The sequence below is a fragment of the Malaclemys terrapin genome, chromosome 1 (assembly GCF_027887155.1).
Source record: "Malaclemys terrapin pileata isolate rMalTer1 chromosome 1, rMalTer1.hap1, whole genome shotgun sequence".
Classification (NCBI taxonomy): Eukaryota; Metazoa; Chordata; order Testudines; family Emydidae; genus Malaclemys; species Malaclemys terrapin.
Window position 1 is genome coordinate 160379855 of NC_071505.1, and position 27467 is coordinate 160407321.

General features: G+C 41.4%; 1 protein-coding gene across 1 annotated transcript in view; it reads right to left on the bottom strand.

The window, feature by feature from the left end:
- Positions 1-20920: 20920 nt before the first annotated feature.
- IFT57 (intraflagellar transport 57) overlaps positions 20921-27467 on the bottom strand; it is a 39937-nt gene continuing 33390 nt past the window's right edge. Inside the window, exons 9-11 of the mRNA XM_054045476.1 lie at positions 25008-25070; positions 22606-22672; positions 20921-21309 (exon numbers count right to left, since the gene is read on the bottom strand). Of these exons, the coding sequence (XP_053901451.1) occupies positions 21131-21309; positions 22606-22672; positions 25008-25070 (309 nt within the window). The 3' untranslated portion in view covers positions 20921-21130. The remainder of the gene's footprint in view (positions 21310-22605; positions 22673-25007; positions 25071-27467) is intronic.

A 27467-nucleotide genomic window follows, 5' to 3' on the forward strand; every position in this document is an offset into this window, starting at 1 on the left:
TTGTTAGCTCCACTTTATTGATTGGGAATCGGAGGCACAGAGAAGTTAAATAATTTGATTAAAGATACATAATGAGCCAATAGCAGAGCTAGGAACAGAATCCAGCTCACCTGATTTCCAGTCTTATGAGCTAACCACTGTCCAAGTCCTGGGGGTATAGCCTAGCTATGTGACTATGCATCACAGCTCTATAGATTGTGACTTTTGTTTAGTGGAAAACTCAATCCTGCATCTTTATTATTGCTCTTGTCAGTACTGTACACAGGAGAGCTGTTACCCTTCCCTTTATAGTTATGACAGCTCTCAAAGAACGTATGAGAATAGACAAATTTTTCTCATTCCTACTATAAGTGATTATAAGAAGGGTCCTGTCTTGAGCAAGAGGTGGGTAAATAGGATCAAGGTCAAGACAGAGTATTCATAAATAATTACAGTCACACCATGATTTTCAAAAGATAAACATTGCGGAGTAAGCAATGCTAACCAGAGATACAGGTTCTGCTTGGGCTCGGACTTGGTCTCTCCTGATGAGCCCCTCTGTCTGCTAGCCATGAGAGAGGACAAAGGGATACATCTATTTCAGTTTCATTTGACATATTTCATTAAGTTACTGACATCTGTAAATATTCGTGCAACTCTGAGCACCAACATATAAAAGGTTCCATGAGAAGATCAAGCCAAGTTCAAAATCCAACAACATTTCCAGAAGAACTTGTCAAAAATAGAAAAACAATTTGGCAAAAAAAAAAAAAAAAAAATTACTTTCAAAGTTGTTTCTGTTTCACAGGGATTGAAATGGAATAATGTTGGGGTTTTTTTCCAGACTTTTTTGCAAAATATTTGTTTGAAAAATCTTGAAATTTCAAAATTTTATTTCCTTCTTTTATTCCCTTTTTCCGCTTAGTACAATACAATGAATAGTGTGCAGTTTTTTAATTCCATTTTTTTATTATTATCTTTCTTTCAGATACTCCTCTGGGGGTTTGTCAAGCATAATATAAACACATAAATAAATAAATAATAAAGACCTCTATGTCTGCCAGGGAGAGTCTGACATCTTCTTCTTGGGTATCATGTAATCTCTGATCCAGCATGAGAGCTTTGGAATTATGGCATTGACAAGCAACAATAGACTAGGCTGAGCAACTTCTTGACAAGCGGTTGTGGGCTGATGGAGATAGGCCAACATTCCTTAGTCTTACTTGGGACTGGCCTCCCCTTATACACAATTCCTATGGAATTAAATAGCGATGAAACATATAGGATTCTATAAAAATTACCATATTATGGAAATTTGCAATAGAAGATGATCTCCTCTCTATAGGTGTTTTGAACCATTCTATAGAATTCTGTAGCAGAGAAACAATTTTGTGTTCAGTTCTATAGCATGGTTAAAAAAAAACAAAAACTAAGGAAGGAAGGGAAAGTTAGAATTTTCTATTAAATTCTGTAGTATTATTCCATAAGGATCCCACTCCAGCCAGAGAGGCAGTTTAAGATGAAACATTGGCTGCTGTCTCAGCACACCTTCAGCATTCACTGCCTGCTGCAGTGTGTTCGCCAAGCAGCATTCACTAGTCACACAAATACTTATGCATGTTGTTACAGTATGGAGCATACTCCCTGCACATCTTGCACTTAGCAAGTCAGCCCTCCTTAGAGGCCCTTAGCAAGCCAGCCTATTCTGCCACTACAAGTTTTACAACCTGTCTATACAAGCCCTTGGCGACGCAGCACCATTGCCTTCTCTGTACCAATGAAATATGTAAAATGAAACAGAAAAGGAAATTTCTCTCTTTCCTCCAGCTGACTGAGGGGCTCTCAGGAGAGCCACGGTATAGCAGTAGCAGAACCTATGCCTCTCCTATGTTAGAATCTCCTGTTCAGAAATGTTATCTTGTGGGAAGCCCAATGTTCTACTAGGATTTCTCACAGGGCAGGTACTCGAAATATGCAGGAAGGACAATCTGACCTCATGAGAGTGTCTTAAAAGTGTTGAGTTTAAAAAAAAAAGGGGGGGGGGGTTCCTTCGCCTTCTGGTTTGAGCCTTTATGATTCACATATTCAAGCTTTTTCCCCATACCACGAGGGCTAGAAATAATGTACTAGTTTTTTCTTAATGGGAGCTGAGACCTTCATGTAATCACATGACTCCTGGCACTGGGGTTTTAACACAAACACCAAATATCACAAGAGTGGATGACATTAGATCTCTGCTCTGAGGCACTCACAAGGTAAGAAAAGAGAAGCTGAGAACTCCTTCCTGAGGGGTTGTGAAAGCAACACCATTCATATGAGCAGAAGAATGTTATACACTAGGTATAAATATGATGTGGATAACAAATGAAATCAAAAGTAATCCAGTCTCTCAAGGAATGACATAATAATGATCCCATTTGGCATCTGTAGCACCCCCTTCATCTGAAGAACTCACAGGTAGGGGATTATTATTATTATCACTTGCCAGAGGTGGAAACTGAGCCGCACAGAGGTTAAGTAACTTGCCCAAAGTCACACAAGGCTAGACTGTGACCTGGACTACAGGACTGCGGAAGGGAGTAAGACTCTTCCTTAGTCCTTAAGGATATACCTACACCACAGCCTTAAGGGTGCTTCTCAGCACTATTAGAAGACAAACATGTATTAGCTCTGCTTGAGCTAGCCCGCTAAAAGTTGCAGTGCAAAGACAAGAACAGCAGCTCAGGCTAGTTTCCAAACTACTATCCCTCCTGTCCCCTGGGTGTGTACTCTGGTGGCTAGCCTTAGCCCCTGCAGCCACACTGCTATTTTTAGTGCCTTAACTTTTGCATGTGTCTATCTACTCACACTGGGAAGTACCCACCCAGCTGCTCTGTAGACATACAGTGTATGGGCTATCCAGATTATGGGTCCAGAATAGCTGAGCCAGAGCAGGGTCAGTAGTAGTGTGTTTCTGTTTATAGATAAAAACTCCCCAGGAGTAAGCATGAGGGGAGGAATTTTGACTCAAACATGAGTCTGAGTCACAATGCCTTCTGGAGCTACTCCTTCCATGGTACAATTTACACAATCTAGCTCACAGAAAGTAGCTGAGTCAGGAATTGAACTCTATATCCTTTTACGCCCAGTCTCCTGCACTAACCAATAGACCATGCTGCCCATGTGCTATGAGTTAATTGTCTGTTAAATAGGATTACAATGAAAACCCATTATCAGAACCCATTTAATCTGAAATACCCTTTTAGCTAAATATAGTTTATATCCCCCGTGTGTGATTTACTTGTTTACTTCTCCTGTTATCTGAACATCTCACTTCTGCATCCAAGTGTTTTTGATACCCCCTTTTGAATGAATTGATTCTATCTGTATGTGTACTAGGAAAATCCCTTAAGACTTCAAGCTTTTAAATAATAAATACTGAGACATAATAGAGAAACAAAGAGGTACAGGTAGGATGGCTGTTCCTTTTCTCCTAAGGTAGTTACTGATTAAATGTTGCATGGTATTAAGTTAACGAAGGAATGGAAGCCTCAGGTTCATAGCATCCATGGAATGTGCATAAACGTAAAGGCAAATATTACAGACATGTGATCAATGGTAGGTGGGGGGAAGAAAAGAGTTTAGAGATGCCAGGAAAAGCACTGCAAAAAATATTTCTCATTTATCTAGCTGTAAGGATTGCAAACAGTTTCATAAACCATGAACATATAGCTCCACAGTAACATGGCTGCTTCAGGGATGAAGTGTAGCAGCAACCAAACAGAACAGTGTGGTAAAAAGAAAAAAAAAATGGCCAAGGAGCCCATAGCAAGTCCCCTACACTTAAGAAAAGTGGCAAGAGATGTTTTATATCCATGCAGAGGAAAGGTTTTGAACAGGGCCGGCTCCAGGCACCAGCCGAGCAAGCTCGTGCTTAGGGCGGCAGATTCTACGGGGCGGCATTCCGCCCAATCCTAGGGCGGCACGGTCGCTTTTTTTGTTTGTTTGTTTTTTGTTTTGTTTGCCGATCCAGCCGCCCTGTAGGGGCTGGCGGCACGGAGGAGGGAAGCGCCCTGCTGGGAATGGGCTGCGCGCTCCGTCTGCCCCAGCTGGTGCCAGGTCTGTAGCAAGCCCGGCAGGGCAGCCCGCTGTAACAATGCTGTTCTGGCGGGACCCAACTGAGAGTATCAATTCAGGATAAATTGCTTAAAACAGGGCAGTCACAGCCCAAGGCTGGGGTTTTTCTGCCTCTAAGGCAAACCAAACCAGCCAGACTAAGAGGACTTCGGTCTCACCCCACTGGCTAACCACAAGTCACACAAGCAATTCCCTTAGACACTCCAGTTTCCCACTATCACCACCAGTGCCGCTTGTTATGGGGACAAATGGTTATGAAAACCAATACCCCAATAAAAGAAAAAAGATTCTCCTGATCCCAAATGACCAAGCTCCAGACCCAGGTCAATATACAAATCAGATCTTACCCACAAATCTCGCTGTTGCCAATCCTTTAGAATCTAAAATCTAAAGGTTTATTCATAAAGGGAAAAAGATAGAGATGAGAGCTAGAGTTGGTTAAATGGAATCAATTACATACAGTAATGGCAAAGTTCTTGGTTCAGGCTTGTAGCAGTGATGGAATAAACTGCAGGTTCAAATCAAGTCTCTGGAATACATCCCCAGCTGGGATGGGTCATCAGCCCTTTGTTCAGAGCTTCAGTTGTAGCGAAGTCCCTCCAGAGGTCAGAAGCAGGATTGAAGACAAAATGGAGATGAGGCATCAGCCTTATATAGCAACAGAGGGTCCTGTGGCACCTTTGAGACTAACAGAAGTACTGGGAGCATAAGCTTTCGTGGGTAAGAACCTCACTTCTTCAGATGCAAGCCTTATATAGTCTTTTCCAGGTGTAAGAACACCTCTTTGTCCTTACTGTGGAAAATTACAGCAAAATGGAGTCTGGAGTCACAAGGGCGAGTTCCTGCATACTTTGCTGAGTCACAAGGCGTATTTGCCTTCTCTCCATGGGTCAATTGTATACCTGATGGTTCTTAATGCCCATCAAGCAGGCTAGGCAGAGCTAACACCAACTTGTCTGGGATGTTTCCCAGAAACATAGCATAAGTTTGAAATACAGACAGTATAGAGCCAATATTCATAACTTCAACTACAAAATTGATACACACATATAGACAGCATAATCATAACCAGTAAACCATAACCTTGTCTTAGACGCCTCATTTGACCCCCTTTATACAAGATTTGGTGCCACTACAGGACTTTGGTTGCAACCACGTTCTATATGGTCCCAGATTATGCCAATAACGTCACACCTGCTTCCTTCCCTCCCCGCCGACCTAACCTCGCTGAAGCCCTGGCTGCCCTGGCCACCCGCTTTTTCTCCCCCCACTCCCTCCCCCTCCCCCCCGCTAGCTGGGGCACGTCTGCAGTGCAGGGAGTCCCCCTGCACCCTGGCTCCGGCCACCCCGCAGGTTTTTTTTTTTTTTGCTTTGTCGTTCTGGCCATCCTGATTTTTTTTTTGCTTGCGGCGGCAAAAAAGCCAGAGCCGGCCCTGGTTTTGAAGTGGGGTATACATATACAATGTTATTCAAACATACACAACTTTTAACAAGTCTGCAACACTAATCTAAATGCTCTGAAGCAATAGGTGCAGCTGCATTGATTTCAATTGAGTTGCTCCCTCTAACTCCATTAGTGAATTTGGCCCAGTGCATTAGCTTAATTGGCCGCCTTGATCTTTGAATGAGATTTTGGCTTATTCCAGCTTGATTTTTTTAAGGACTGTCTTTCTTGGCTCCAATGAGCTTTTACTGGTTAAGTTTCCCCCTCTGGTTAAAAAAAGAAACTAGACTGATCTATTTTGGCAGCTGTGAAAAGGTTGCATATTGTGTGTGTTTTGTGGTTAGCTTGCTTGAATGTGATTTTATTTCCCTTCCAGCTACTTTTAGAACAATTTCCACACACAAGTATGTATCTCATTCTTACACATCTGTGCAGTGGCGTTCATACCATTTTGTGCATAATCAGCAATAATAATTATAGCTGGTTGAATAGTAAAGTTGATTGAAGAATATATTCACAACTAAAGGCATCATGGTTTACTATGATTTTCATTAGTTATGAGTATTCATGGTCTCTCTCTTATCCCATGCAGTGTGATGAAAACTGTATGCATCCGAAGAAGTGGGCTGTAGTCCACGAAAGCTTATGCTCTAATAAATTTGTTAGTCTCTAAGGTGCCACAAGTACTCCTGTTCTTTTTGCGGATACAGACTAACACGGCTGCTACTCTGAAACCTGTATTGACATTGTAAGCTGTCACTTTAAATACTCAGAGGGGTTGCCTAGTCCTGCTTGCAGGCTAGGGGCTCTGCAGGGATGTGTGCAATCTGGGCCTAACACTGCAGCAGTAGTCAGTCTACAGCCAGCAAGTTTAGAATAAGGTGGCGTGAGTTGTGCCGCTCTGTTTTCTCTCTCCCTCTCTGTTTTTGGGTTCTTTTGTATTATGATTCTGAAGTCTAAGAACTAGTGTTATATTGCAACCTTCTAGTAAGAGTATGTTTTTATCTAACTCCTCAGTGTATATGCAGTGAACATAACATGTCTCAGAGCCAAATTCAGGTGCTCGGTATAGAGGTGCAGTTCCCACTGTAGATAATGGGAGTGTACCATAGATTAATTTGATTATTACATTATTATTAGTTCAAAAATCATCCCTGAATTGCATTACTCACCATTAGCTATTCTGCTGTTTTAAAAGCTTCATTACCCAATCAGGGAGCAGCACAACTTTATATGTGACTTAAATAGCTAGCTCCACTTCCCCAATAATGAATAAAAGAAAAGTTGAAGTGAAGAGTTCTGGAACAACTCATAGGTTGAACATTATATGTCCAGCTATTTAGCAAATACGTAGAAGTAAGGAATATATTTGAAAATGATCAGGATCAATTTGCAAAAAATTCACAAACAAAAAGGGATGGGGTAGGTGGGTGGGCTCATGCCCTCATCCTTCAAACAAACATGCTAAACTTTACACACAGAATGCAAGAATGGCTATATTGGGTCTGATCAGTGGTCGATCTAGCCCAGTATTCTCTCTTCTGACAGTGGCCAACGCAAGATACTTCAAAGGAAATGAACAGAACAGGGCAATCATCAAGGGATCCATCCCCTATCATCCAGTCCTAGCATCTGGCCATCAAAGGCTTATGGACACCCAGAGCATGGGGTTGCATTCCCAACTATCTTGACTAATAGCCATTGATGGACCTATCCTCCATGAACTTATCTAATTCTTTTTAAAATCCATTTATAGTTTGGGCCTTCACCACATCCCTTGGTAACGAGTTCCACAGGTTGACTTTGTTTTGTGTGAAGAAGTACTTTCTTTTGTTTGTTTGAAACCTGCTGCCTATTAATTTCATTGGATGACCCCCGGTTTTTGAGTTATGTGAAGGGGTAAATAACACTTCACTTTCTCCATACCTGTCATGGTTTTATAGACTTCTATCACTCCCTGCCCCGTCTCAGGTGTCTCTTTTCCAAGGTGAATAGTCCCAGTCTTTTTAATCTCTCCTTATATGGAAGCTGTTCCACACCTTTAATAATTTTTGTTCCCTTCTCTGTATCTTTCCCATTTCTAATATATCTTTTCTGAGATGGGGTGGCCAGAACTGAACACAGAATTCAAGGTGTGAAAATACCATGGATTTATATAGTGGCATTATGATATTTACCATCTTATTTATCTATCGCTTTCCTAATGGTTCCTAACAGTCTTTTTGCTTTTTTGACTGCTGCTGCACTTTGAGCAGATATTTTCAGAGAACTATCCACAATGATTCCAAGATCTTTCTTCAGTGGTAACAGCTAATTTAGATCCCATCATTTTGTATTCAGTTTGGATTATGTTTTTCAGTGTGCATTATTTTGCATTTATCAACCTTGAATTTCATCTGCCATTTTGTTGCCCAGTCACCCAGTTTTGTGAGATCCCTTTGTAATTATTTGCCATCTGCTTTGGACTTAACTATCTTGAGTAATTTTATATCACTGTAAACTTTGCCACCTTCCCCCCTTTTCCAGATCATTTATGAATATGTTGAACAGCACTGGTCCCAGTACAAAGCCCTGGGGGACACCACTATTTACCTCTCTCCATTCTGAAAACTGACCTTGAATTCCTACCTTTTGTTTCCTGTCTTTTCACCAGTTACTGATCTATAAGCAGACCTTTCCTCTTATCCCATGACTGCTTAGTTTGCTTAAGAGCCTTTGGTGAGGGACCTTGTCAAAGGCTTTCTGAAAGTCCAGGTACATTCTATACACTGGATCACCCTTATCCACGTTTATTGGCCCCCTCATAGAATTCTAATAGAGTGGTGGGGCATGAGTTCCCTTTACAAAAGCCATATTGACTCTTCCCCCGCAAATCGTGTTAATCTATGTATCTGATAATTCTGTTCTTTACTATAGTTTCAGCCAGTTGCCTGGTACTGAAGTTAGGCTTACAGCTCTGTAATTGCTGGGATCACCTGAGAAGCCTTTTTTAAAAATTGGTGTCATATTAGCTATCCTCTAGTCATCTGATACAGAAGCTGGTTCAAGTGGTACGTTACATATCACAGTTAGTAGTTCTGCAATTTCATATTTGAGTTCCTTCAGAACTCTTGGGTGAATGCCATCTTGTCCCAGTGGCTTTTTATTGTTTAATTTAACAGTTTGTTCCAAAACCTCCTTTATTGACACCTCAATCTGGGACAGTTCCTCAGATTTGTCACCTAAAAAGAATGGCTCAGGTGTGGGCATCTCCCTCACTCCGATGCAAAGAATTCATTTAGCTTTTCTCCAATGGCCATGTCTTCCTTGAGTGTTGCTTTACCACCTAGATTGTGGTCCCCACTGATTGTTTTGCAGGCTTCCTGCTTCTGATGTACTAAATAATTTTTTTTTTGCAGTTAGTTCTTTTGTCTTTGGCTAGTTGCTTTTCAAATTCTGTTTTGGCCTGACTAATTATACTTTTACACTTGACTTGCCACCGTTTATACTCCTTTCTATTTTCCTCAGTAGGATTTGACTTCCGAATGTTAAAGGATGCCTTTTTGCCTCTAACAGCTTATTTTACTCTGTTGTTTAGCCATGGTGGCATTTTTTTTGTCATCTTACTGTTCTTTTTAATTTGGCGTATACATTTAATTGGAGCCTCAGTTATGATGTTTTAAAAAAAATTCTGTGCAGCTTGCAGGCATTTCACTTTTGTGACTGTTCCTCTTAATTTCTGTTCAGCTAGCTTCCTCATTTTTATGTAGTTCCCCTTTCTGAAGTTAAATGCTACAATGGTGGGCTTCTTTGGTATTTCCCCCCCTACAAGGATATTACATTTAATTATATCATGGTAGCTATTATCAAGTTGTTCAGCTATATTCCACTCTTGGACCAGAGCCTGTGCTCCACTTAGGACTAAATCAAAAATTGCCTCTCCCTTTAGGGGGTTCCAGAACAAGCTGCTCCAAGAAGCAGTCATTAATTGTGTCTAGAAAGTTAATTTCTGCATTCTGTCCCCAGGTGACATGTATTCAATCAATATGGGGATAGTTGAAATCCCCCATTATTATTGAGTGTTCTACTGTTATAGCCTTTCTAATCTCCCTGAGCATTTCAAAATCACCATCACCATCCTGGTCCGGTGGTCAGTAGTATATTCCCACTGCTATACTGTTATTATTCAAGTGCTGAATTTCTAGCCATAGAGATTCATTTAAGATTTTTCTATATTTGCCTATTCTTTCATTCACCTCTAGTGCCACTCCCTCACCAGCATGACCTATTCTGTCATTCCTATATATTTTGTATCCTGGTATTACAGTGTCCCATTGATTGTCATCATTCCACCAAGTTTCTGTGATGCCTAGTATATCAATATCTTCATTTAATACCACGCACTCAAGTTCACCCATCTTAGTATTTAGATTTCTAGCATTTATATGCAGTCATTCAGATAAGAAGGACTATATTTCAGCATGTACCTAAATATTTGCAATATTGGGGCCTAAATTTGTAATGAATACTAGCTACATACAAAGGATGGGTCTAGAGAATAGGAGACTGGACTGGGACTCGGGAGACCTGAATCCAATTCCTGGCTTAGTCACAGACTTCCTATACAACATTGCCTAAAGTGCTTAATCTATCCTGTGCCTCAGTTCCCCATCTGTAAAATGGGATAATAGATAGGGCGGGTTAAAACACTCCTCTTTTTGGGCAGTTTGTCCTCTGTCCAGTAATAAGAAAAAAACAGATGTGGTTTTGTCCAGGCTTATGGATGGGAGATGCCATTTTGAAGAGCATGCTGCTCCACCGCTGCTGGTGTGACCTTACCCACCATGCAAGCTCTTCAAAATGGTGTCTTCTGTGAGGCCTGACTTGGTTATGCTGGTGAAGGTGGGGTTATGCAGGAGGGGACAGGCCCACTCTGTTCCTCGAAGTACCATAGTGTCTGGTGTTCTGGGGATGCGTGAGTGACCCCCCTGCTAGTAGATCTTCCTCACCTCAGTGGCATTTTAAGAATAAAATCTGTTAATCAGTCTGAGGTGTTCAGATCTTATGGTAAAGAAGTACATCATTAGATAATAGTACTGCAAGTTAAAGTAGCTGGAATCAAGGCCGGCTCCAGGCACTGGCTTACCAAGCAGGTGCTTGGGGCAGCCACTTCGGAGAGGGGCGGCGCGTCCAGCTATTCGGCGGCAATTCGGCGGACGGTCCCTCACTCCTGCTCGGAGCGAAGGACCTCCTGCCGAATTGCTGCCGCAGATCGCGATCGTGGCTTTTTTTTTGTTTGGCTGCTTGGGGCGGCCAAAACCCTGGAGCCGGCCCTGGCTGGAATTCTGCCATTCTCTTGTCCATATTGTCACTGTTGGTAGTGACATTTTTGACTACCATAAGCCTAAGGGTTCTGTTTCCTCCTGAGATCAAAAGCCTTGGGGGAGGAGGGAATCTCCTGGAAAGTCTCTTTCATTTGCCTCCAACTTGGGACTTCCCACAAGTCCCAAGGTCACAGGTCACCAAACTGGCATGGTGATTAAGATAAAATAGGAGGAAGAACTTTTTTGAATGCAGTAACTGAATATTAATGATTGCCTTTCATCCAGGAGAGTTGTACCTCGCCCTGGTATAGCTGCCTTCAGTGGAATTACTCCTGTTTACATCAGATCTGAATATTTACCCTGCAAGCTGAAGTCAGGAAGAATCAGGAAAGTATCTATATTGCTATTAACGTTTGTGAATTGGAAAACATAAAATGAAGCCCTTTAAAAAAAAAAGTATTTATTGCCCATGAAAGTTGCTGAACATGCAGCCCTGAACACTGAAGTCTTCTCTTTCCCAATGGAACAAGTAACACAGAGGCATAAATTGCAGCTAGTGCCTCAGAATAAATATCCATCGCCCTGGAAAGAACTATTGTCGAAATTTTGTTACGCTTTCCCCTTAGGTAAAAAGGCAATAGTCAGGCATACAATGACAATGTTATCCTGGCTTGTAGACATTACAAATAGGGTCTTGCTTGTATGCTTGCATCAGCTTGCACTTCTCTTCACTGGCTCTTTGTGGCTGCAGCAGATATATAATATCTCTCTGCATAACAACTGGAAGAGCTCCAGCTATTCAGGGAACAGAACTGAAAGAGCTACTAACAGCTGAAGACTATGTGAAACACAGCATTATTACAGTGTCTTTAGCTCTCTAGGCCCTGCTTTCCTCTCTTTCCACCCCCTCTTCTCCTCCCTCCTTAGATGTCCTTTGCTCATGTGTCCAACTCGGATGTCTCCTAGCTTTCGTCTTCATCTAACTCCTTGACGTAAACCATCTCTCCGTCCAGGTCCTGGCCTCCCTTGAGCTTTCTTTTATCCTCTCCTGGGACCAAATTCACTTCTGGCATACAGGGGTGATGGGGGTCACATCAGTGTGCAGAAGGGCTCAATTTGACTCTTACTTATCATTAATCACTCTTTCCGCTGCCTCCTTTCAAAAGCAGGCTGTTTCCTCTTTCCTAGAGACCACACTCAACCACATTCCCCTCTCGGTCACGGACACTTCATCTCAAAGCAGATGTTCTAGTCCCTGTGTCATGGCTTCTTCTCTGACTTCCTCCTTGATTCCTGCTCTTCTGGCTTCCACCATCTCCACCCCACAAGAACAGCCTCACTAAAGATACCAGAGAGTTCTTCCTGCCATGGGTAAAGGCCACTTCTCAACAGTGAATCTTCTTGAGCTCTCTGCCAACTGTCACACGGCAAATTGTCCACTTCTGGAGATCCTTTTTTCCTTGGGCTTCTAGGTCTATCTTTTCCCTGGGCTTCTAGGTCTATCTTTTCTCCATGCTCTTACTTTTCCAAAGGTCCACGAGCACTGCTTTTTCACCTGCACCTTACCCTGTTGGTGATTCCAGTTGGCCTTATTTCCTCCTTTTTCCACTCTGCATGGTCAGGTGACTTCAACTTGCTCCTGTGATCTGTTTCCACCTTCAGGTCCCTTTAAATTGTCTCAAGATGGGCAAGGAATCCAAAACCATGACGCTCTTGGACATTTTACTGTGTAACACACATTACTGTAAAACTAAATGACTCAGTATGAAAACGTGTCTGCTTAACATGAGAAGGTAAAATCAGTGCTGGAATTATTCCAGAGCTGACCCCAAGTATCTGAGTAGAGAATCCTGCTGCTGTACCTCTGGGAAGCCAGACTTAAATGAAAGGAGACCTTGAGTTCTGGCAGCTGTATTGCAACATGGGGTGAAAAGCTCCAGTGTGTGACCTAGTACTAACCTGACCAACTAGTGGAAACAGAAGCCTTTTTATTTTCACATGGCCAGTAAGCAATGGCACCATTGTCTGTAATAAATGTGTTTTCGCCCAGAGGAAACAATTAAACCACTGATTAAACAATAATCAATCACAAAAGGGCAACACAGACAATCTAAAGGGAATGGTATACGAAGCAAGGTTAAAAGATCAAAGTACATATAGTGGAACTAGATAAATAAGACAGCTTGAAAAGGATAAGATCACTTTTTAGGATAAAATGTAAATGTGAGGTCCTTACCATTGTATCCATGGCACCTTTTGCAATCTCAGTGTTTGGCAAAATTCCAGTTTGGATAATTATATTCTGCCCACCTCAATTCCTTTGTAATCCACTTGGATAGAGCATTATTCACTGTCCTGTTCTGAATGACACAAACTGATGTTTCATCTGAGAGACAAGCCTGATTCACTGCTGGATTACTGCAGTTCTATGCTGGGCTAACTTCACTGAAATGAAGGCAGTAATGCAGGGGGGAAACCAGACTATACACACCCATGCACTCAGGGGCACATTACAGCAATCTGAGGGCCTAGTCACACCCTGACATGGGGCCCCTTATAGCTCCAGACTCATGCCTCTGCCCCCCATGCTGTGGACCTGCCCCCCCAAAGTAGCAGGATACCCCTCTTCCTTCCCAGAGAGGTAAGGATGTAGGCATTCCCCATTCCCTTTACTCCCAAGGAGTGGCAGCATGGGCCCTCCTTCCTTTATGAGCAGTAATGATGGCAGTATGGGTTCTCTTGTTTCAAAGAGGCTGTGGTAGAACAGGGACGGCTCTCCTGTACTTAGTCCAGCAGCCATGGTGTATCTTCTTGGGTCAGTGGGCTGGACCTGCTGCACTCTTCTCCTCCTGCCTCCACTGGAGTAATGTTGGCAACTCCAGCCCAGCAGTGGGTCTTAGAGTTAACACTGCAGTCAGATGCATAGGCTAGGTCATAGCTCAGAGATATTGTTTAAGGCTGGCTGCAGACTCAGGTAGACCCATTGCAGCAGTTACATGCAGGTCCTGTTTTCAAGATTTTCTTCACAACCATATGAGCTAGAAACTTACATGTTTTAATGAAAGCTGAGAGTCTGGTGTAATCATATGACTGCAGGAGCTGGGACTATAGACATGGGACTTAATCATTTTCATTAACTGCCTGTCATAATAGTATTTCTATAGCACTCGACATCTTCAAAGTGCTTTTTACAAACATTATCTGAAGGGAGTCCAACTCAGAGAGGGGAAAAAATGTATTTCTGTAAAGATGTGATAAATAGAGGAATAACCAGAAGATATGAGTGGGATAATAATCTCTCAAGGAAAATCTGTAGTAGTAAAGTCAACTGGACTATGGAATAATCTTTCAAAGGAAGTTTCTTGGGCTCCAGCAGTTGAGTCTATAATCCAGAAATCAATCTTGTACATAGAGGGAAGATTAAGAACTAGATGACCTACAATTGTCTCTCTTGTAACAGAAGCATCTATAACAGTGTTATTCAACAGAAATTTGAAAAAATTCACACTTGCATAAATCCATTTTTATTAAGTAGAAATTATCAGAGGATTAAAGTACTTGTAAGCAACTAAACTATCAATCTGTCTCATCTAGAGTTAGACCTTGCATTTTCAGTACAACAGCTTTTTTCCTTGCTGCTTAAGTGTGGTACCTCCAAGAATAACATGAAAACATGTTTTATCTGAACGCAGGTTACAACATAGGTATTCAGCTGAAAGGCTGTTGTGCCTACACTGAAAAAGCTGTTGTGTGACATCATCGGTCAAGCACAGCAGTCCCTCCCATCTAGAGCTGAGTGAACAATTGAACTTTCCAATTAAAAGACTGCAATGAAAATTAAAAAGTTTTGGATCAACCCAAAGTGGGAATTTTTCATTTTTTCTTGCTGAAAAGAAAAATCATTTTGGGTCAAAGAAAACATCTTGTTCAACTTAAAACAATTTTTTTTTCCATGTCATTAATTCAGGTGGGTTTTTTTACCTTTTTATTTTTTAAGTAAATCTACATTTTTAAATGAAACAGCGTTTCAAAAGAAAAAGTTGAAACAGAACATTTTGCCTTTTTCTAATTTTTTTTCCCATCTAAAACTATTCGCTGTACTTGATCTAAATTCCCAAATTGTTTCAGCTGACCTGAATTACTCCATTCTTTGGCAAATAAACTATGCATCTGTAAAATGTCACCCAGCTCTAGTCCCGCCCCCACCCACAAACTGGTGTTGAAAACTGTTTTCCCTTTGCAGTAGACAAGGGAAACTATGTTCACCAACAGTTATAAGAAAACTTGGCTGACACTTTTACACTGTTTGCAACACTGGAGTGGAGGTGAGCTGAGAACCACCATGTTTCCCCCCAAATGTCAACCTCAGCCTCTCTCTCTCTCTCAGCCTACCCCATGGACTCCACACTCTCCCTAATGGTCTCTTTGTTCGCAAGGCTGAATGCGTTCATCATAAGACAGCAATGTTCAAAGAGGGAGATAGACACCTTCAGTTTAAAAAAATCAGAACCCCAGCGACATGGCAAGAAACTTGAACAATGCCAGTGGCAGAAGCTGCAGAAATAAACAAAAAATGTTTGAATGAGATCACAGGGGTATCATCTCATTCTGAGGATATTTTGCTAAATGATTACTTTGTGCCTCTATAACATCTTGCATCTGAAAGCCTTAAAGTATCCCCATTCAGCAACCTTCACAATAGCTAGCTAAGTGGTATATAGAAATTACCACCAAAACTCAGCCACCTCTGGAGTGGAACACAGTAACTGTGAACAACCACACCATACAACAACTTAGGACAGGAAGTGAAAAAAGAATACTGTATCCAACAGAAACTACAGGAGTATTGTGCAAGAGAAAAAAAAATGTAACTATCCAAGGTGTGTCTGCCTAAGAGAAAAAAAGCTCAAACCTCTGCTCATGTAAAAATTGTCGAGGGATAGTTTACAACTACACGTGATTAGGGCTGCTATTTTGCAGCTAACAGGTAATACCTCCAGCAGCACAGCGCCTTTAATACTCTCCTGAAGTACTGACTTGGTATTGACTGATATTAGAGAAGAGAAAGAGGATGGGGATTAGCTGAAGGAAAGAACGTAGCTGGGAGAGGGGAGGAAGAACCAGGCTGATGCAAAATGCAATATTTTGTTATATCGAGACACTATTTGGGCATGACTCACCATTGTGCGGGTGTCAGACAATACATTAAAGGGCTTCCCATCTTGTCCTCTGTTTCCTTGAACTACATGGTTCTGGTGTTATTTGGGGACTTTCCCAGAAATAATCAAATGCAGGCAGTTTCTACTCACTTCTTTGCAATCTTTCCTGGGGAAAGGCAAAGCTGATGGAATCACAGTTACTATAATTGAAACACTGATGAGGAAGTGAATGGCCCAGAGGCTGCAGGAGTCAGGACACATGGCATTCACACAGTCACGTTTCTAAGCTGCCAAAGCACAAACTTCCCCTTCGCTAGTCTCAGCAGAACAGCAGGCGGGAGTATGTGCAGTGCGTAGGGGCATGCACGTGCAGCTGCATTGTGCAGAAACACTGCAGCATTGACAGTCTGGAAGTGGGACCTGAGCCAGAAAGAAAAGAAACAGCATCTTAATTATTTATTCGTCTTAAATAACGTTTGTCACATTTGGAGACAGACCCGAGCTCCAAAATTTGGATTCAGATTTCAAACAGCCCAGAGTCTGGGAATGTTTACATCTAGGATTTTGGTTCAGGCCCATCTCTGTTCAGATCCTTTACATGATACACTGTCGTGATCTTAATTGTTCCCACCTTACCTTTTACTTAGCAATGTGCATGGTGACTTTTTTGGAGGCCATATAGAAAGGCAGTGGCAGAGCTAGGATACTCTTATAAAAATGTGACTGTTTTATAGTCTGTAGCTTTTAGGGGCTTTCTTAAGAAGGAATTTTTGCAAGGTCTTCTCTTACTAGAAAAAGCTTTTTACGCAGCAAGGAGAAAGAGAAGGAAGGCTTTGACCAGACCTGGGAGGTGTCTGTAACACTTTTTATGGCTTACATGGAATCACTTGAACTTGGGACATGCCTCCTTGCATAACCCTGTATGTAAGAACTGAGATAACACAAATTCTCAGTCAACAAATCCTGAGATACCTCAGTGCTAAGGGCCTATCTTCACAGCTTAGAGTAATTCCTTTGCCCTCAAAGGGATTTACACTCCAGTGTAACTGAGATCAGAATCTGTCCCCTGTAGTGCAGTTACATTCCATGTTGTGTGGCAGAGTATTACTGACACCCCACCGTCGACATGCGAAGGTGTTTTAGCAAGAAGGGGAATGGTATCCTGGGCATTGCAGTTATTGCCTACTCAGAAAGCTGTTCTCCCACCTACATAGCCACCAGAGACATGCTGAAGGGGCAGAAGCTTAATGGTTCATTCAGAAGAATGTTGGTGCAACTAGGGCTATTGGCAGCACTAGCGTGCAGCAGTGCTCATGATCACAAGGAAAGGATTTTGGCTCTCCTATCAGAGCACCCAAAGTGGGGTCTCCTTGCACCTCTCCCGCACCCCTTGCTCACTACTCCAAGTCTAAACACAATCGATCCCTAGCCCTGACATTCATTTCAGATCCTGATTATTCTAATTACACATTTTCTACATTCTGTTCTATTTCAGACAGTTGACGTTTATAACACGTTTTGGAAGAGGAGAGCTCTGCATAAATGCTAAATATTAATGCTATTAATTATGCTTCTGCCCCCACAGTTATAAAATGCTTTGGAACACGGATAAACTGTAACCCTTTCCAGGACAACTGCTGCAGCTTCACAGAACGGTGCATTATTTGAGAGTGGAAAAAGCCATCACCACATCTTAATTTTATTAGATATAAGCACTGAATCTTTTGTGTTGGATACATGAACCTCATGTGAAGTGACTGATTTAGCTTTAATTTGGCTTCTGCTTCCTGCATTGATCCATCAGTAGAATAAATGACATGGCTAATTGCTTTTTTTTTTTTCCCCCCTGAGCAGACTTTCAAGCTGCCAAAGGCAGAACTCCATTGCTATCCTTGTGCTTTTAGGAAGGGTGCAGTGACTATTTGTTAGCTCAGTAAGAATGCCTTTAAAGCAAAATTGTGCTCTCCTTGTTATGCAAGCTTGGGCAGCTGTCTGCGCTGATCAGATGGTGATGTTAGGCCACATATCACCCTTGAAATATCAATGGGAATTTCACATACAGACCAAAGGGCAAAAATAGGACCCTAATTTTCATTTGTGAAGACACAAAAGACAAACAACCCCACCCCTAACAGCTATATTTTCTAGTTACTTGAGGATAAGGATATTTTCTTGGCCCAAAGTGAGAGACTCATTTTTCCTTTAAATGAAAACATCTTCACCAACATCCTTTCAGCAAGATGTTTGCTTGTGGTGTTTATCTTGCTCATCCAGTCTTCCAGGAGAAGTTACTGAGACCATCAAACCTTGTTTCCTGAAGGTTTTCTTCATCACCCATTGCTCATAAATGCAAGCTGATTAATGTCAGCAAAAAGAGGGGGAGGAGGGAGTTGCGGGAGAGACAGGGGTGTGTGCGCACACCCACCCCCTTTATGCAGTACAGCACAATTCAACCCAAAAAGGATCTCAATGTGCTTTGCAGACTGCATAGAATGTGATTACTTTATCCACCAGTGAGATATAGACTTTTGAGGCATCATATGCAGAAGCAACACTACATAGCAGTGGATTCAGGAGGGAAAATGAATGACAACTTTTCTAAATTAAGATGAAGGTGGCAAGATTTTGGTGGGCAGCAAAAGAGGTTGGAAATTGGTTTCCAGTGTGACTCAATGGATTTCTGTGCTGCTATTTGCACAGATAAATTATAATACTTAGCATTTGTATGGTGCTTTTCATCCATAAAATTACTCTGCAAGAATGATCATCATTATCTGAATTTTTACAAATGGGAAAACTGAGGCACAGCATAGGTAAGCAACTTGCCAAAGGGTCCCATAGCAGATGTTCTGACTGAGTCACGTGACCATACCACTGGATCATGCAAATATTATTAAACTGACAAGGTCACTTTTATGCTATCCTAATGATTGTGGACACTGAATCATGAACATACTCATTAGCTGTATTTAATGCCACTGTAACTCCAGTAAAATCGTTGGAGTTATACCAGGGATGTACTTGGTGCATACTCAGTACACAATTAACTTTATATTATAGTATACTTAAGAAGAGGTAGTTATTTACTCCAGGGCAAGGCTTCTTTCCTCACCTCTGCCATCAATACCACCTAGAGAAGGGGCATCTCTGCTGCTATGTTGGTTTACTCCTGCTCCTTGCATTTCTCTTTCTGCTCCACACACCCTAATTGGACATCGCACATTTCTGCCTATTAAGGGGCTTGATTCCAATCTCAATTACAATGACCTATATCAGGAATAGCTATGGAGCTAAACAGAGTTAGTCTGCATTTATGATGGTGTAACAGAGAGCAGTGTCCAGCCCCATGCGTATTAAGGGAAAGCAGTGGTAAATTAGAGTGATCACATTTAAGAAAACACACCATAAAACTAAGTGTTGTGTTTAATTCAGATGTAGCTGCTAAACAGTGCTTTGGGCGTTCTGAAATTTCAAAGGGGATGTGCGCAGGCCTTTTTTTGTGTTTTTTGTAAGAGCATCCATAAAAAGGATAAAGTACCTCAGAACAAAGTATATGCAAACCATAAAGGCACACTCATGGAACAATCATAGTAAAGAGGAAGGGGTCATGCATCCACACACTCATTTAGGGCTCAATTGTGGCTTTGCCACTAGCTCAAAGTAATAGTAGTATATAGCTGGGCTGCCCCAGGATCAGGCTATGACTATCTCAGTCTGGTCCTTGGTACCCCATTGCTCCAGGGAAGGAGTAATCTGTATTAGTCCTATACCTGACACACATTACTTCCTCCTCTGCACCAGCAAGGCTGTGCAGGGCCTGCATGTTGAGGGGGTGGAGCCAAGGCTCTACCCATCCCTCTGTATGGGGGAAGTAGCAACAACCCTGCATAAGGTGCTCCTCTCCCCCACAGCCAAAAGCTACTACTGGCTACACTCTACTACATGGGTGTGTAGTCACAGTTATATGATGTCTTTATAGAAATAAACTAGGGGAACTACTTATTTCAGGAACGAGTGCATTAGGAATATGCATCTGATCAAGACATCAAAGTCACAGGTTAAACTACTAGAAATGTTGAAAAAAAATAACCTTTCCAATGACATATGGCATAACGTTCAACCCTTAACAATCTAGGAAGGCATGTCAAATTTAGAATTCCCCCAAATTGTGACTGACTACACACAGATTCAAAGTCTCACAGAAATATCAGCAATATGTTTTTTGAATTAAACAAACGTTAGCACTTTTCATCCACAGATCTCAACCGCAACAGTAAGGAGTTTTAACTATTGTTGTCACAATCTTATAGATAAATTTTACTGATGCATAGAGAAGTTACATGAACAACGCAAGGTCTCACACAGCAAATCAATGGCAGAGCCGGGAATAGAAGCAAGGTCTTATGCATTTTTCAGGTGCTCTTGCCAGTAGACGATGCTGCCATGCTTATCAAAGTGAGGGACATGTAGGTCCTGATGGAGTCATGACACTAACAGCTGCCTTGCAAAGTACTGAGATTTTGACTTACAACAGCTCTGCTAATCTCATCAAAACCTCCTCAGAAGAGTCTATCAATCACCCCCAATTGTGCCAAACAGGAAGGTTATTTTGTTCTATACATAAAATTCAAATAGGGGCTGGGAGGGGACCAAACAACTTACTTTCACTTACAGCCAGAATCAGATTTGACCCAGGTCTCTAGAAAGGGTAGCACTGTATTATTCCAATGTCAGCAATTAAATACTAATGTTAATCATATGTAAATGAGAATAAATAGCAGACATTTTAAATTCCTTTCAAGCCTTCCACAAGTAATTTTCTTTCACCACAGAATATCTAATCAAGGCTTGAAGATTATAGGCTGTGTCAATAGACTTTTATACTACTTAACATACTACAGTGCAGTAGAAGAGACAAGTTAGTTAATGAGAATTTATTAATGTATTTATAAAAAGACTTGCAATAAGTTTGAAAGCCTTTAAGTCACAAAATTCAGCAGGGCTCCATTTATAGAGCCTAAAGTGCTATGTACACATCTGCAGCACCCTAAAATGCATGACAAGCATATTGTAAAAAAACAAGTTATAAAAAAAAATTTGTCTGAAGTACAAGTAAATTCCAAGCAACTTTAATAGGCACCTATTGTAGTTTCAGGAATCATAGTTGCATGCATATCTCTAGTCATATTTGATTTCTCCTTCAGCTTCGACTGGAGTAACGTGTGTTCCACTACACCAATCCTTATGTCCATCTGAACTGTTTCCTGCTTCAGTTTGGTTAAGGCCTGCTTAATTTTTACTAAAGGAGCTGTTACAAAAAAAAAAAAAAAAAAAAAAAAAAAAAGACAAAGACAAATAGTACATGTGTTAGTCTCCTGTACATGAAAAGCATTACTTTTCCAATAATTAACTCCCTTTGCTAACTGGAGAACGAACAAAAGGAGACACGATTCTACTGAGTCATCATTTTTAACACACAAGACATATTCAAAATAGAAATAAGTGGTGATAATTTTGCTGCCTCCTTGACATGTTGGATCTGATAATGTGCATAAAAATGAGAATAGGTTTTCCAATTTCATATTTTTTGCACAGCAATAACGCTCACCCCTCTACCTGAGGTGGTGTTCGGTGGAACAGGGAGCAACGAAGACACTGTCAACAGCTGGCAGTGGAAGATCTCAGCTAAGGCAGTGTTCCACAGACCCCATTCCTTTTCCTCCCACCCCCTTGCACCTCTGCAAAGCAGAAGCTGCTTCTTCACCTCTCCACACCACTCTTTGTGGAGCAAGGCATCTGGGGATGGGCGGGGGGCAGGTTCCAGGCTCTGGAGTTTGTTCTACCCATCACCACTGTCACTGGGCAGGAAGGGTGGTATGAGGCCAGGTGATTAACTCTGTGTGGTGAGGGGAGGGTGTATACAGTTTGCTTCCAGGGTGAGATAGCTATTGCAGGTGGTTTATCGCAGTTAGGCATCAGTAATTAAATAAAGTTGCAGTCCCTGTGTTTAGGGTGTCTGTCTGATACTCTCCATGTCTGCATCACAATTCCTTTTACTTTTGAAATAGAGCAGGTTTATCAGCCAAAAGAGACTTTAAGACAGCAAAACATTTAGGCTTATATGACTTTTAGAATTAATTTAAAATAGAAACAGGACAACCATCACAAGTACTAAAATGAATTTTTCTACCAGCTATAGGTCCAATCCTGTGAACACTTGCCACCAAACATAATGCTTACTGCCATGAGCAAACTGATAGTAGTAAGTGTTTGGAGCATCCGGTCCTACATCACCAGCAGTGGGTTAGTTATATAGTTATTCAAATTAGAGAGCCCATGAATTTTTTGAGATTTTTATGGTAAAATTCTCAAAAAAAAATTTTTTTGGAACCCAATGGGATTTAGACTCCTAAATGCCTAAGTCACTTTTGAAAGACTCCTACATCACTTAGGCGCTTTTGAAAATTTTCACTTATTTAGTAACTCATTCCTGCTTTTGTTTTATTTTTCATATACCAGATTATTTTTCCGTAACGTAGGCCTGAATGTACACTTGTTTCTCAGGGAATGGGAGTTTTTTAACCTGAGGAAGGCATGTACGTACCTCCATCGGTCATACTGCTTCCCTTCTCTTCCATTTCCTGCTTTACTTTTTCTAACACTTCAGTAATCTGAAATTGAAGAAACTGATATTAAGTGTGCATTATTTTTGAACTTCAATTAAAAAAAAATCCTGAATAACTACATTAGTTTTACAAAAATGACTAATCTATGCTCAGAGCTGTAAATAGAGTAACAATATTTCTCAACACCAAATTACTAATCCCAAACTGGATTTTTAATGTGGGAAAAAAAGAATAACAATACAAGTCATGCTACACGAGTAACATTTTGGCAGTGGCCTGGGGTTGCTGTTTTGAAGGGTCTCTTATCATACAGTAATAACAATAAAAGTGATGCATTTCAGTAACTGATGGAAGACAAGAACCACTATTCTCTTAGAGAATGGTTGATGGAATAGCACTCCTGTCTACATTACAACAGATTAAGAATTGCGTTTTCTGAGCTAGAAAGTGGTTTGCCAGGTGATGGTAGTTACTACAAAAAACAGGTTGGTTAAGGAATCCAGAAGGATGGTACCAGAATAAAAAGATAGACAATAAAAGTTCCTGGGACGTGTACATAAAGTTCATTGGGATGTCTGTGTATAGGAGTAAGAAAAACTTCAGCACTGACACTGTATATTGAAAGGTCTGCATGTACAGTAGTATTGTGTCTGTAGCATGGATTGTGAAAAGGCAGTGATCCCGTTCGCTAATAAAGCACTTTGACCATGACATGGAAATGAATGAGTTGGAACCAATAAGCCACATTTACCTCCCTATTTCAATATGTTCAGAGAGAGGAAAACATTTTCACTGCACACCTAGGGTGTATTGGTATGTCCCAATGGGCCATGTTCTGATCACAGCTATACCCATGAAAATCTATATAGCACCAAATATATCTGGCTTTACTCCAGATATGCATTAGCGTAGCTGAGATTAGAATCGTGTCCAATATCCACACACTCAGTCATGCATTATTCTTTATTAGTTGCACACTAATTACCAAAGCACAAAAACATTATAAAGACTTCAAGTTCATATGGTGTTCTGTTTTTAAAAATTACTTCTGCTTTTAGGATGGAGCAGTATTAAATGCAAGATTAAATATAATTGTACAAATTATTATTATTTTAAAACAGGCCTAATTCTGGAGAGGTCCTACACTCAGAAGACAGATTTGTACTATGAGAGAGACAAGGTGGGTGAGGTAATATTTTTTATTGGACCAACTTGTGTTAATGAAAGAAACACGCTTTCAAGCTCCACAGAGCTTTTAGCTCGAAAGCTTGTCTCTTTCACCAAGAAAAGCTGGACCAATAGAAGATATTACCTCATCCACCTTGTGTCTCTAACATTTAAAAAAAAAGCTTAATAAATGTTGTGATGATGGTTTCTAGTGTATTCTAGTAGTGTGATGAGATGAGGCTATAACAGAAGTTTAGTCTTCTAGTGGGTTAGGTTTTTTGTAACCTTAACCTAAATAGTAAGGGTTTCAGAGAAGCATCTGTGTTAGTCTGTATCCGCAAAAAGAACAGAGAACATGTTCTTTGTATGTATATATATCTTCTTACTATATGTTTCATTCTATGCATCTGATGAAATGGGCTGTAGCCCACAAAAGCTTATGCTCAAATAAATTTCTTAATCTCTAAGGTGCCACAAAACTTCTCCTGTACTTTTTGCTAAATAGTAAAGTTAGTAAGGGAATGAACTTTTCATTAATTTTTTTTTATTTGGAGTGTTGAAACAAAAGCTTGACATTTGCAATCAAAACAAATTGATATTTTGAAACAAAACACTTGGTTTCAAAATATTGCTTCAGATAAACCAAAAAATGTCACTGAAATTGACATTTTCTATCAGAAAAATTCAACAAAATCAGGTCTTCCTACAAAAAACTTTGCATCAGAAATTTTTTGGCCCACTGTACCAAATGTTAACTTTTTAAATAAATATAAATAATAAAATTTAAGGTTCTCATATCTTCAAAGAACTTTACAAATATTAAATCCTCAATAGCCCTAATGAGGCAGGTAAAATCAATATTTTATTTTATATATTATTCTCCTTAGAGATGAGGAAAACTACAGGGGAAATGTTAAGTAGCTTGCCCACCTCACAGACAGAATCAGTAGCAGAGCTGGGATTAGAATTTCGGAATCTCTCTCTCAATTCTGAGCTCACAGTTCTAGACCACTTTCATGAAATGAACAAATTTCTAAACATTGATATGAAAAAGTACTTCATAAGAAAAAGTTTATTTCATAAAATGGTAAACCCCAATGTCAAATGACTCTGCACAGTGGACTACTTTAGAAGTTAGAAAACAATGCATGAAAGATTGGAGCTCTTTTCAGAATTAAGTCCAGAACACAAATTGTGTGAAAATATATTCTACCTCAGAAAGAGTTCTAGTCCTTTCCGTTACTCCTCCACTTCCCTGCTGGTATTTCTCTTTGGCCTGGAAGAGAGAACACTTTCTGTATTATTGACAAAACAGAAACATACCTACAGTAACTCTTCACTGAATGTTGTAGTTATATTCCTGAAAAATGTGACTTTAAGCAAAACGATGTTAAGCGAATCCAATTTCCACATAAGAATTAATGTAAATAGGGGGGGTTAGGTTCCAAGGAAATTTTTTTTTACCAGACAAAAGACTATTTGGAACCTAACCCATACATACACAGTATAAGTTTTAAAACAAACAATACGGATACACCACAATGATGATTGTGAAGCTTGGTTGAGGTGGTGGAGTCAGAGGGTGGAAGAGGTTGCGATATTTCCCAGGGAATGCCTTACGTCTAAATGATGAACTAGCAATTGGCTGAGCCCTCAATGGTTAGCTCATTGTTGTTAATGTAGCCTCACGCTCTACAAGGCAGTATGAATGGAGGGAGGTGAGACAGCATGGCAGACAGAGACACACAGTGTGTGTGTGAGAGAGAGAGAGATGTGCATTGCTCCTTTAAGTACGCTGACCCCACTCTAAGTACACTGCCTTGTTAAGTAGATCAGCAAGCTGAGACGGCAGCTGCTACCAGGAAACTCCCTCGGTCCTGAGCCCTGTCATGTGTCCCCCGTGCTCTATGGAAGATGGGGTAAGCGGGGGGCAGGAGCAGGGCTGAGGGGACACCCTGACTTTAGCCCCCCTTTCCTCCCCTTGCACAGCAAGCAGGAGGCTCCCGGGAACAGCTCCAAGGGAGAGGGCAGGAGAAGCACATGGTAGTGGGGGGAGGGACAGCTGAACTGCTGGCAATTGATAGCCTGTTGGGCGGCTGCCACACAGGGAACTTAGTGGAATGGGGAACTGATGCGGGGTTGCTGGTCCACCACCAGCTAGCTGCAACGGGCTGCTCTTCCCGCCAGCAGTGGACAAAGCAGGCAGCTGCCAAACAACGTTATAAGGGAGCATTGCACAACTTTAAACAAGCATGTTCCCTAATTGATCAGCAACATAACAATGAAACAATGTTAACCGGGACGACTAAGTGAGGAGTTACTGTACTGCTTAGAGAATTTATTATAATACTTGCTCTTTTAGATCCCAATTCTGGAAATCCTCATTCATGCATGCAGTGCCAATGAAATCAATGGAGTGTGAGGAAGAGTTTGCAAGATCTGGCCCATATGTCTATCATTCAAGAATCTGAAAGCACCCCTTAACAAATGGTAATTAAAGATCACAACGCTCATGTGAAGGAAGTAATTTTACAGAAGCACAGAGAGTGCAAGTGCCTTACCCTAGACCACAGTGAGTTTGGTCAGAACTGGGATGGAACTCAGCAGTCCTGAACCCAGGTCCTCTTTCTCAAAAGAGGAAATGTAACGTGTCACCATTCTGGATTTAACTGCGCCTCTCTCACATCCATGTGCTGGATTCGGCCCCACAAGCAAGTTCACACAAAAGACCTGGGGGAGGCAGGGACAAGGAGGAGGAGCTCCCTCATAACTTTAAGCCCTGTGGTTAGGGTACTCACCTGGGATGTGGGAGACCCTCAGTTTGAGTCCCATCTCTGCCTGAGGGGGCAAAGGGGTTTTAACAGGTCTCACACCCTCTACCCTAGGTGAGTACCCTAACTATTGCACTATGGGATGTGTGGCTGTCTCTCCTGTTGAAACTGTTGCTCTGGATACAAATAATTAAAGAATCATTTGGGCTAGAGAAAGAGAGGGAGTACACATGACAGTGACAGCATAAGCATAATAATGACTCTGTAGCCTGGTGGTGAGAGTACTGACCTGGGATGTGGGACAGCCAGGGTCCAGTCCCCCTGCTCTAATCATTGATTGAAAGATTGAGAGCCCTCCACACCAGATTAGCCCAGAGCCCAGTGGTCAGAGCACTCACCTAAGAGTTGGCAGATCCCTGTTTAAATCCCTTCTCCCCCCTCAGATGGAGGGAGGGGGACTTGAACGGGGGGGGAGGGGGACTTGAACGGGGGGGGGGGGGGGTCTCCCACATCCTAGGTGAGTACCCTAACCACTGAGCTAAAATTTATAAGGGAAGTTCTAGTCCCCCCCGGCTTCTTGATAAAATGGCACAGGTGCCTAATTCCAGAAGAGGGAGAATCATTAGGCACCTAGCTGTAACTTGGATTTGGGTGCCTATATTTATATGATGGGTAGGGCTTAGCACACATCGGCATCTACCATTAGTTAACTCAGGCAGCTTTCTGTTTAGTATACTAGCTTTTATGATTCACAGTCTAAGATGCCCCTTTTTCCCCCCCGTCTTTGCATAGGAACTCAGGCTTTGTTATCACAGCGATTTTCTAGGTGTCTAAAAGTTAGATGTGATGCTCAGAGTCACCACGTTCAACTCCTTTTGTGCGTCCAGGCCTTTGTCTTCTAC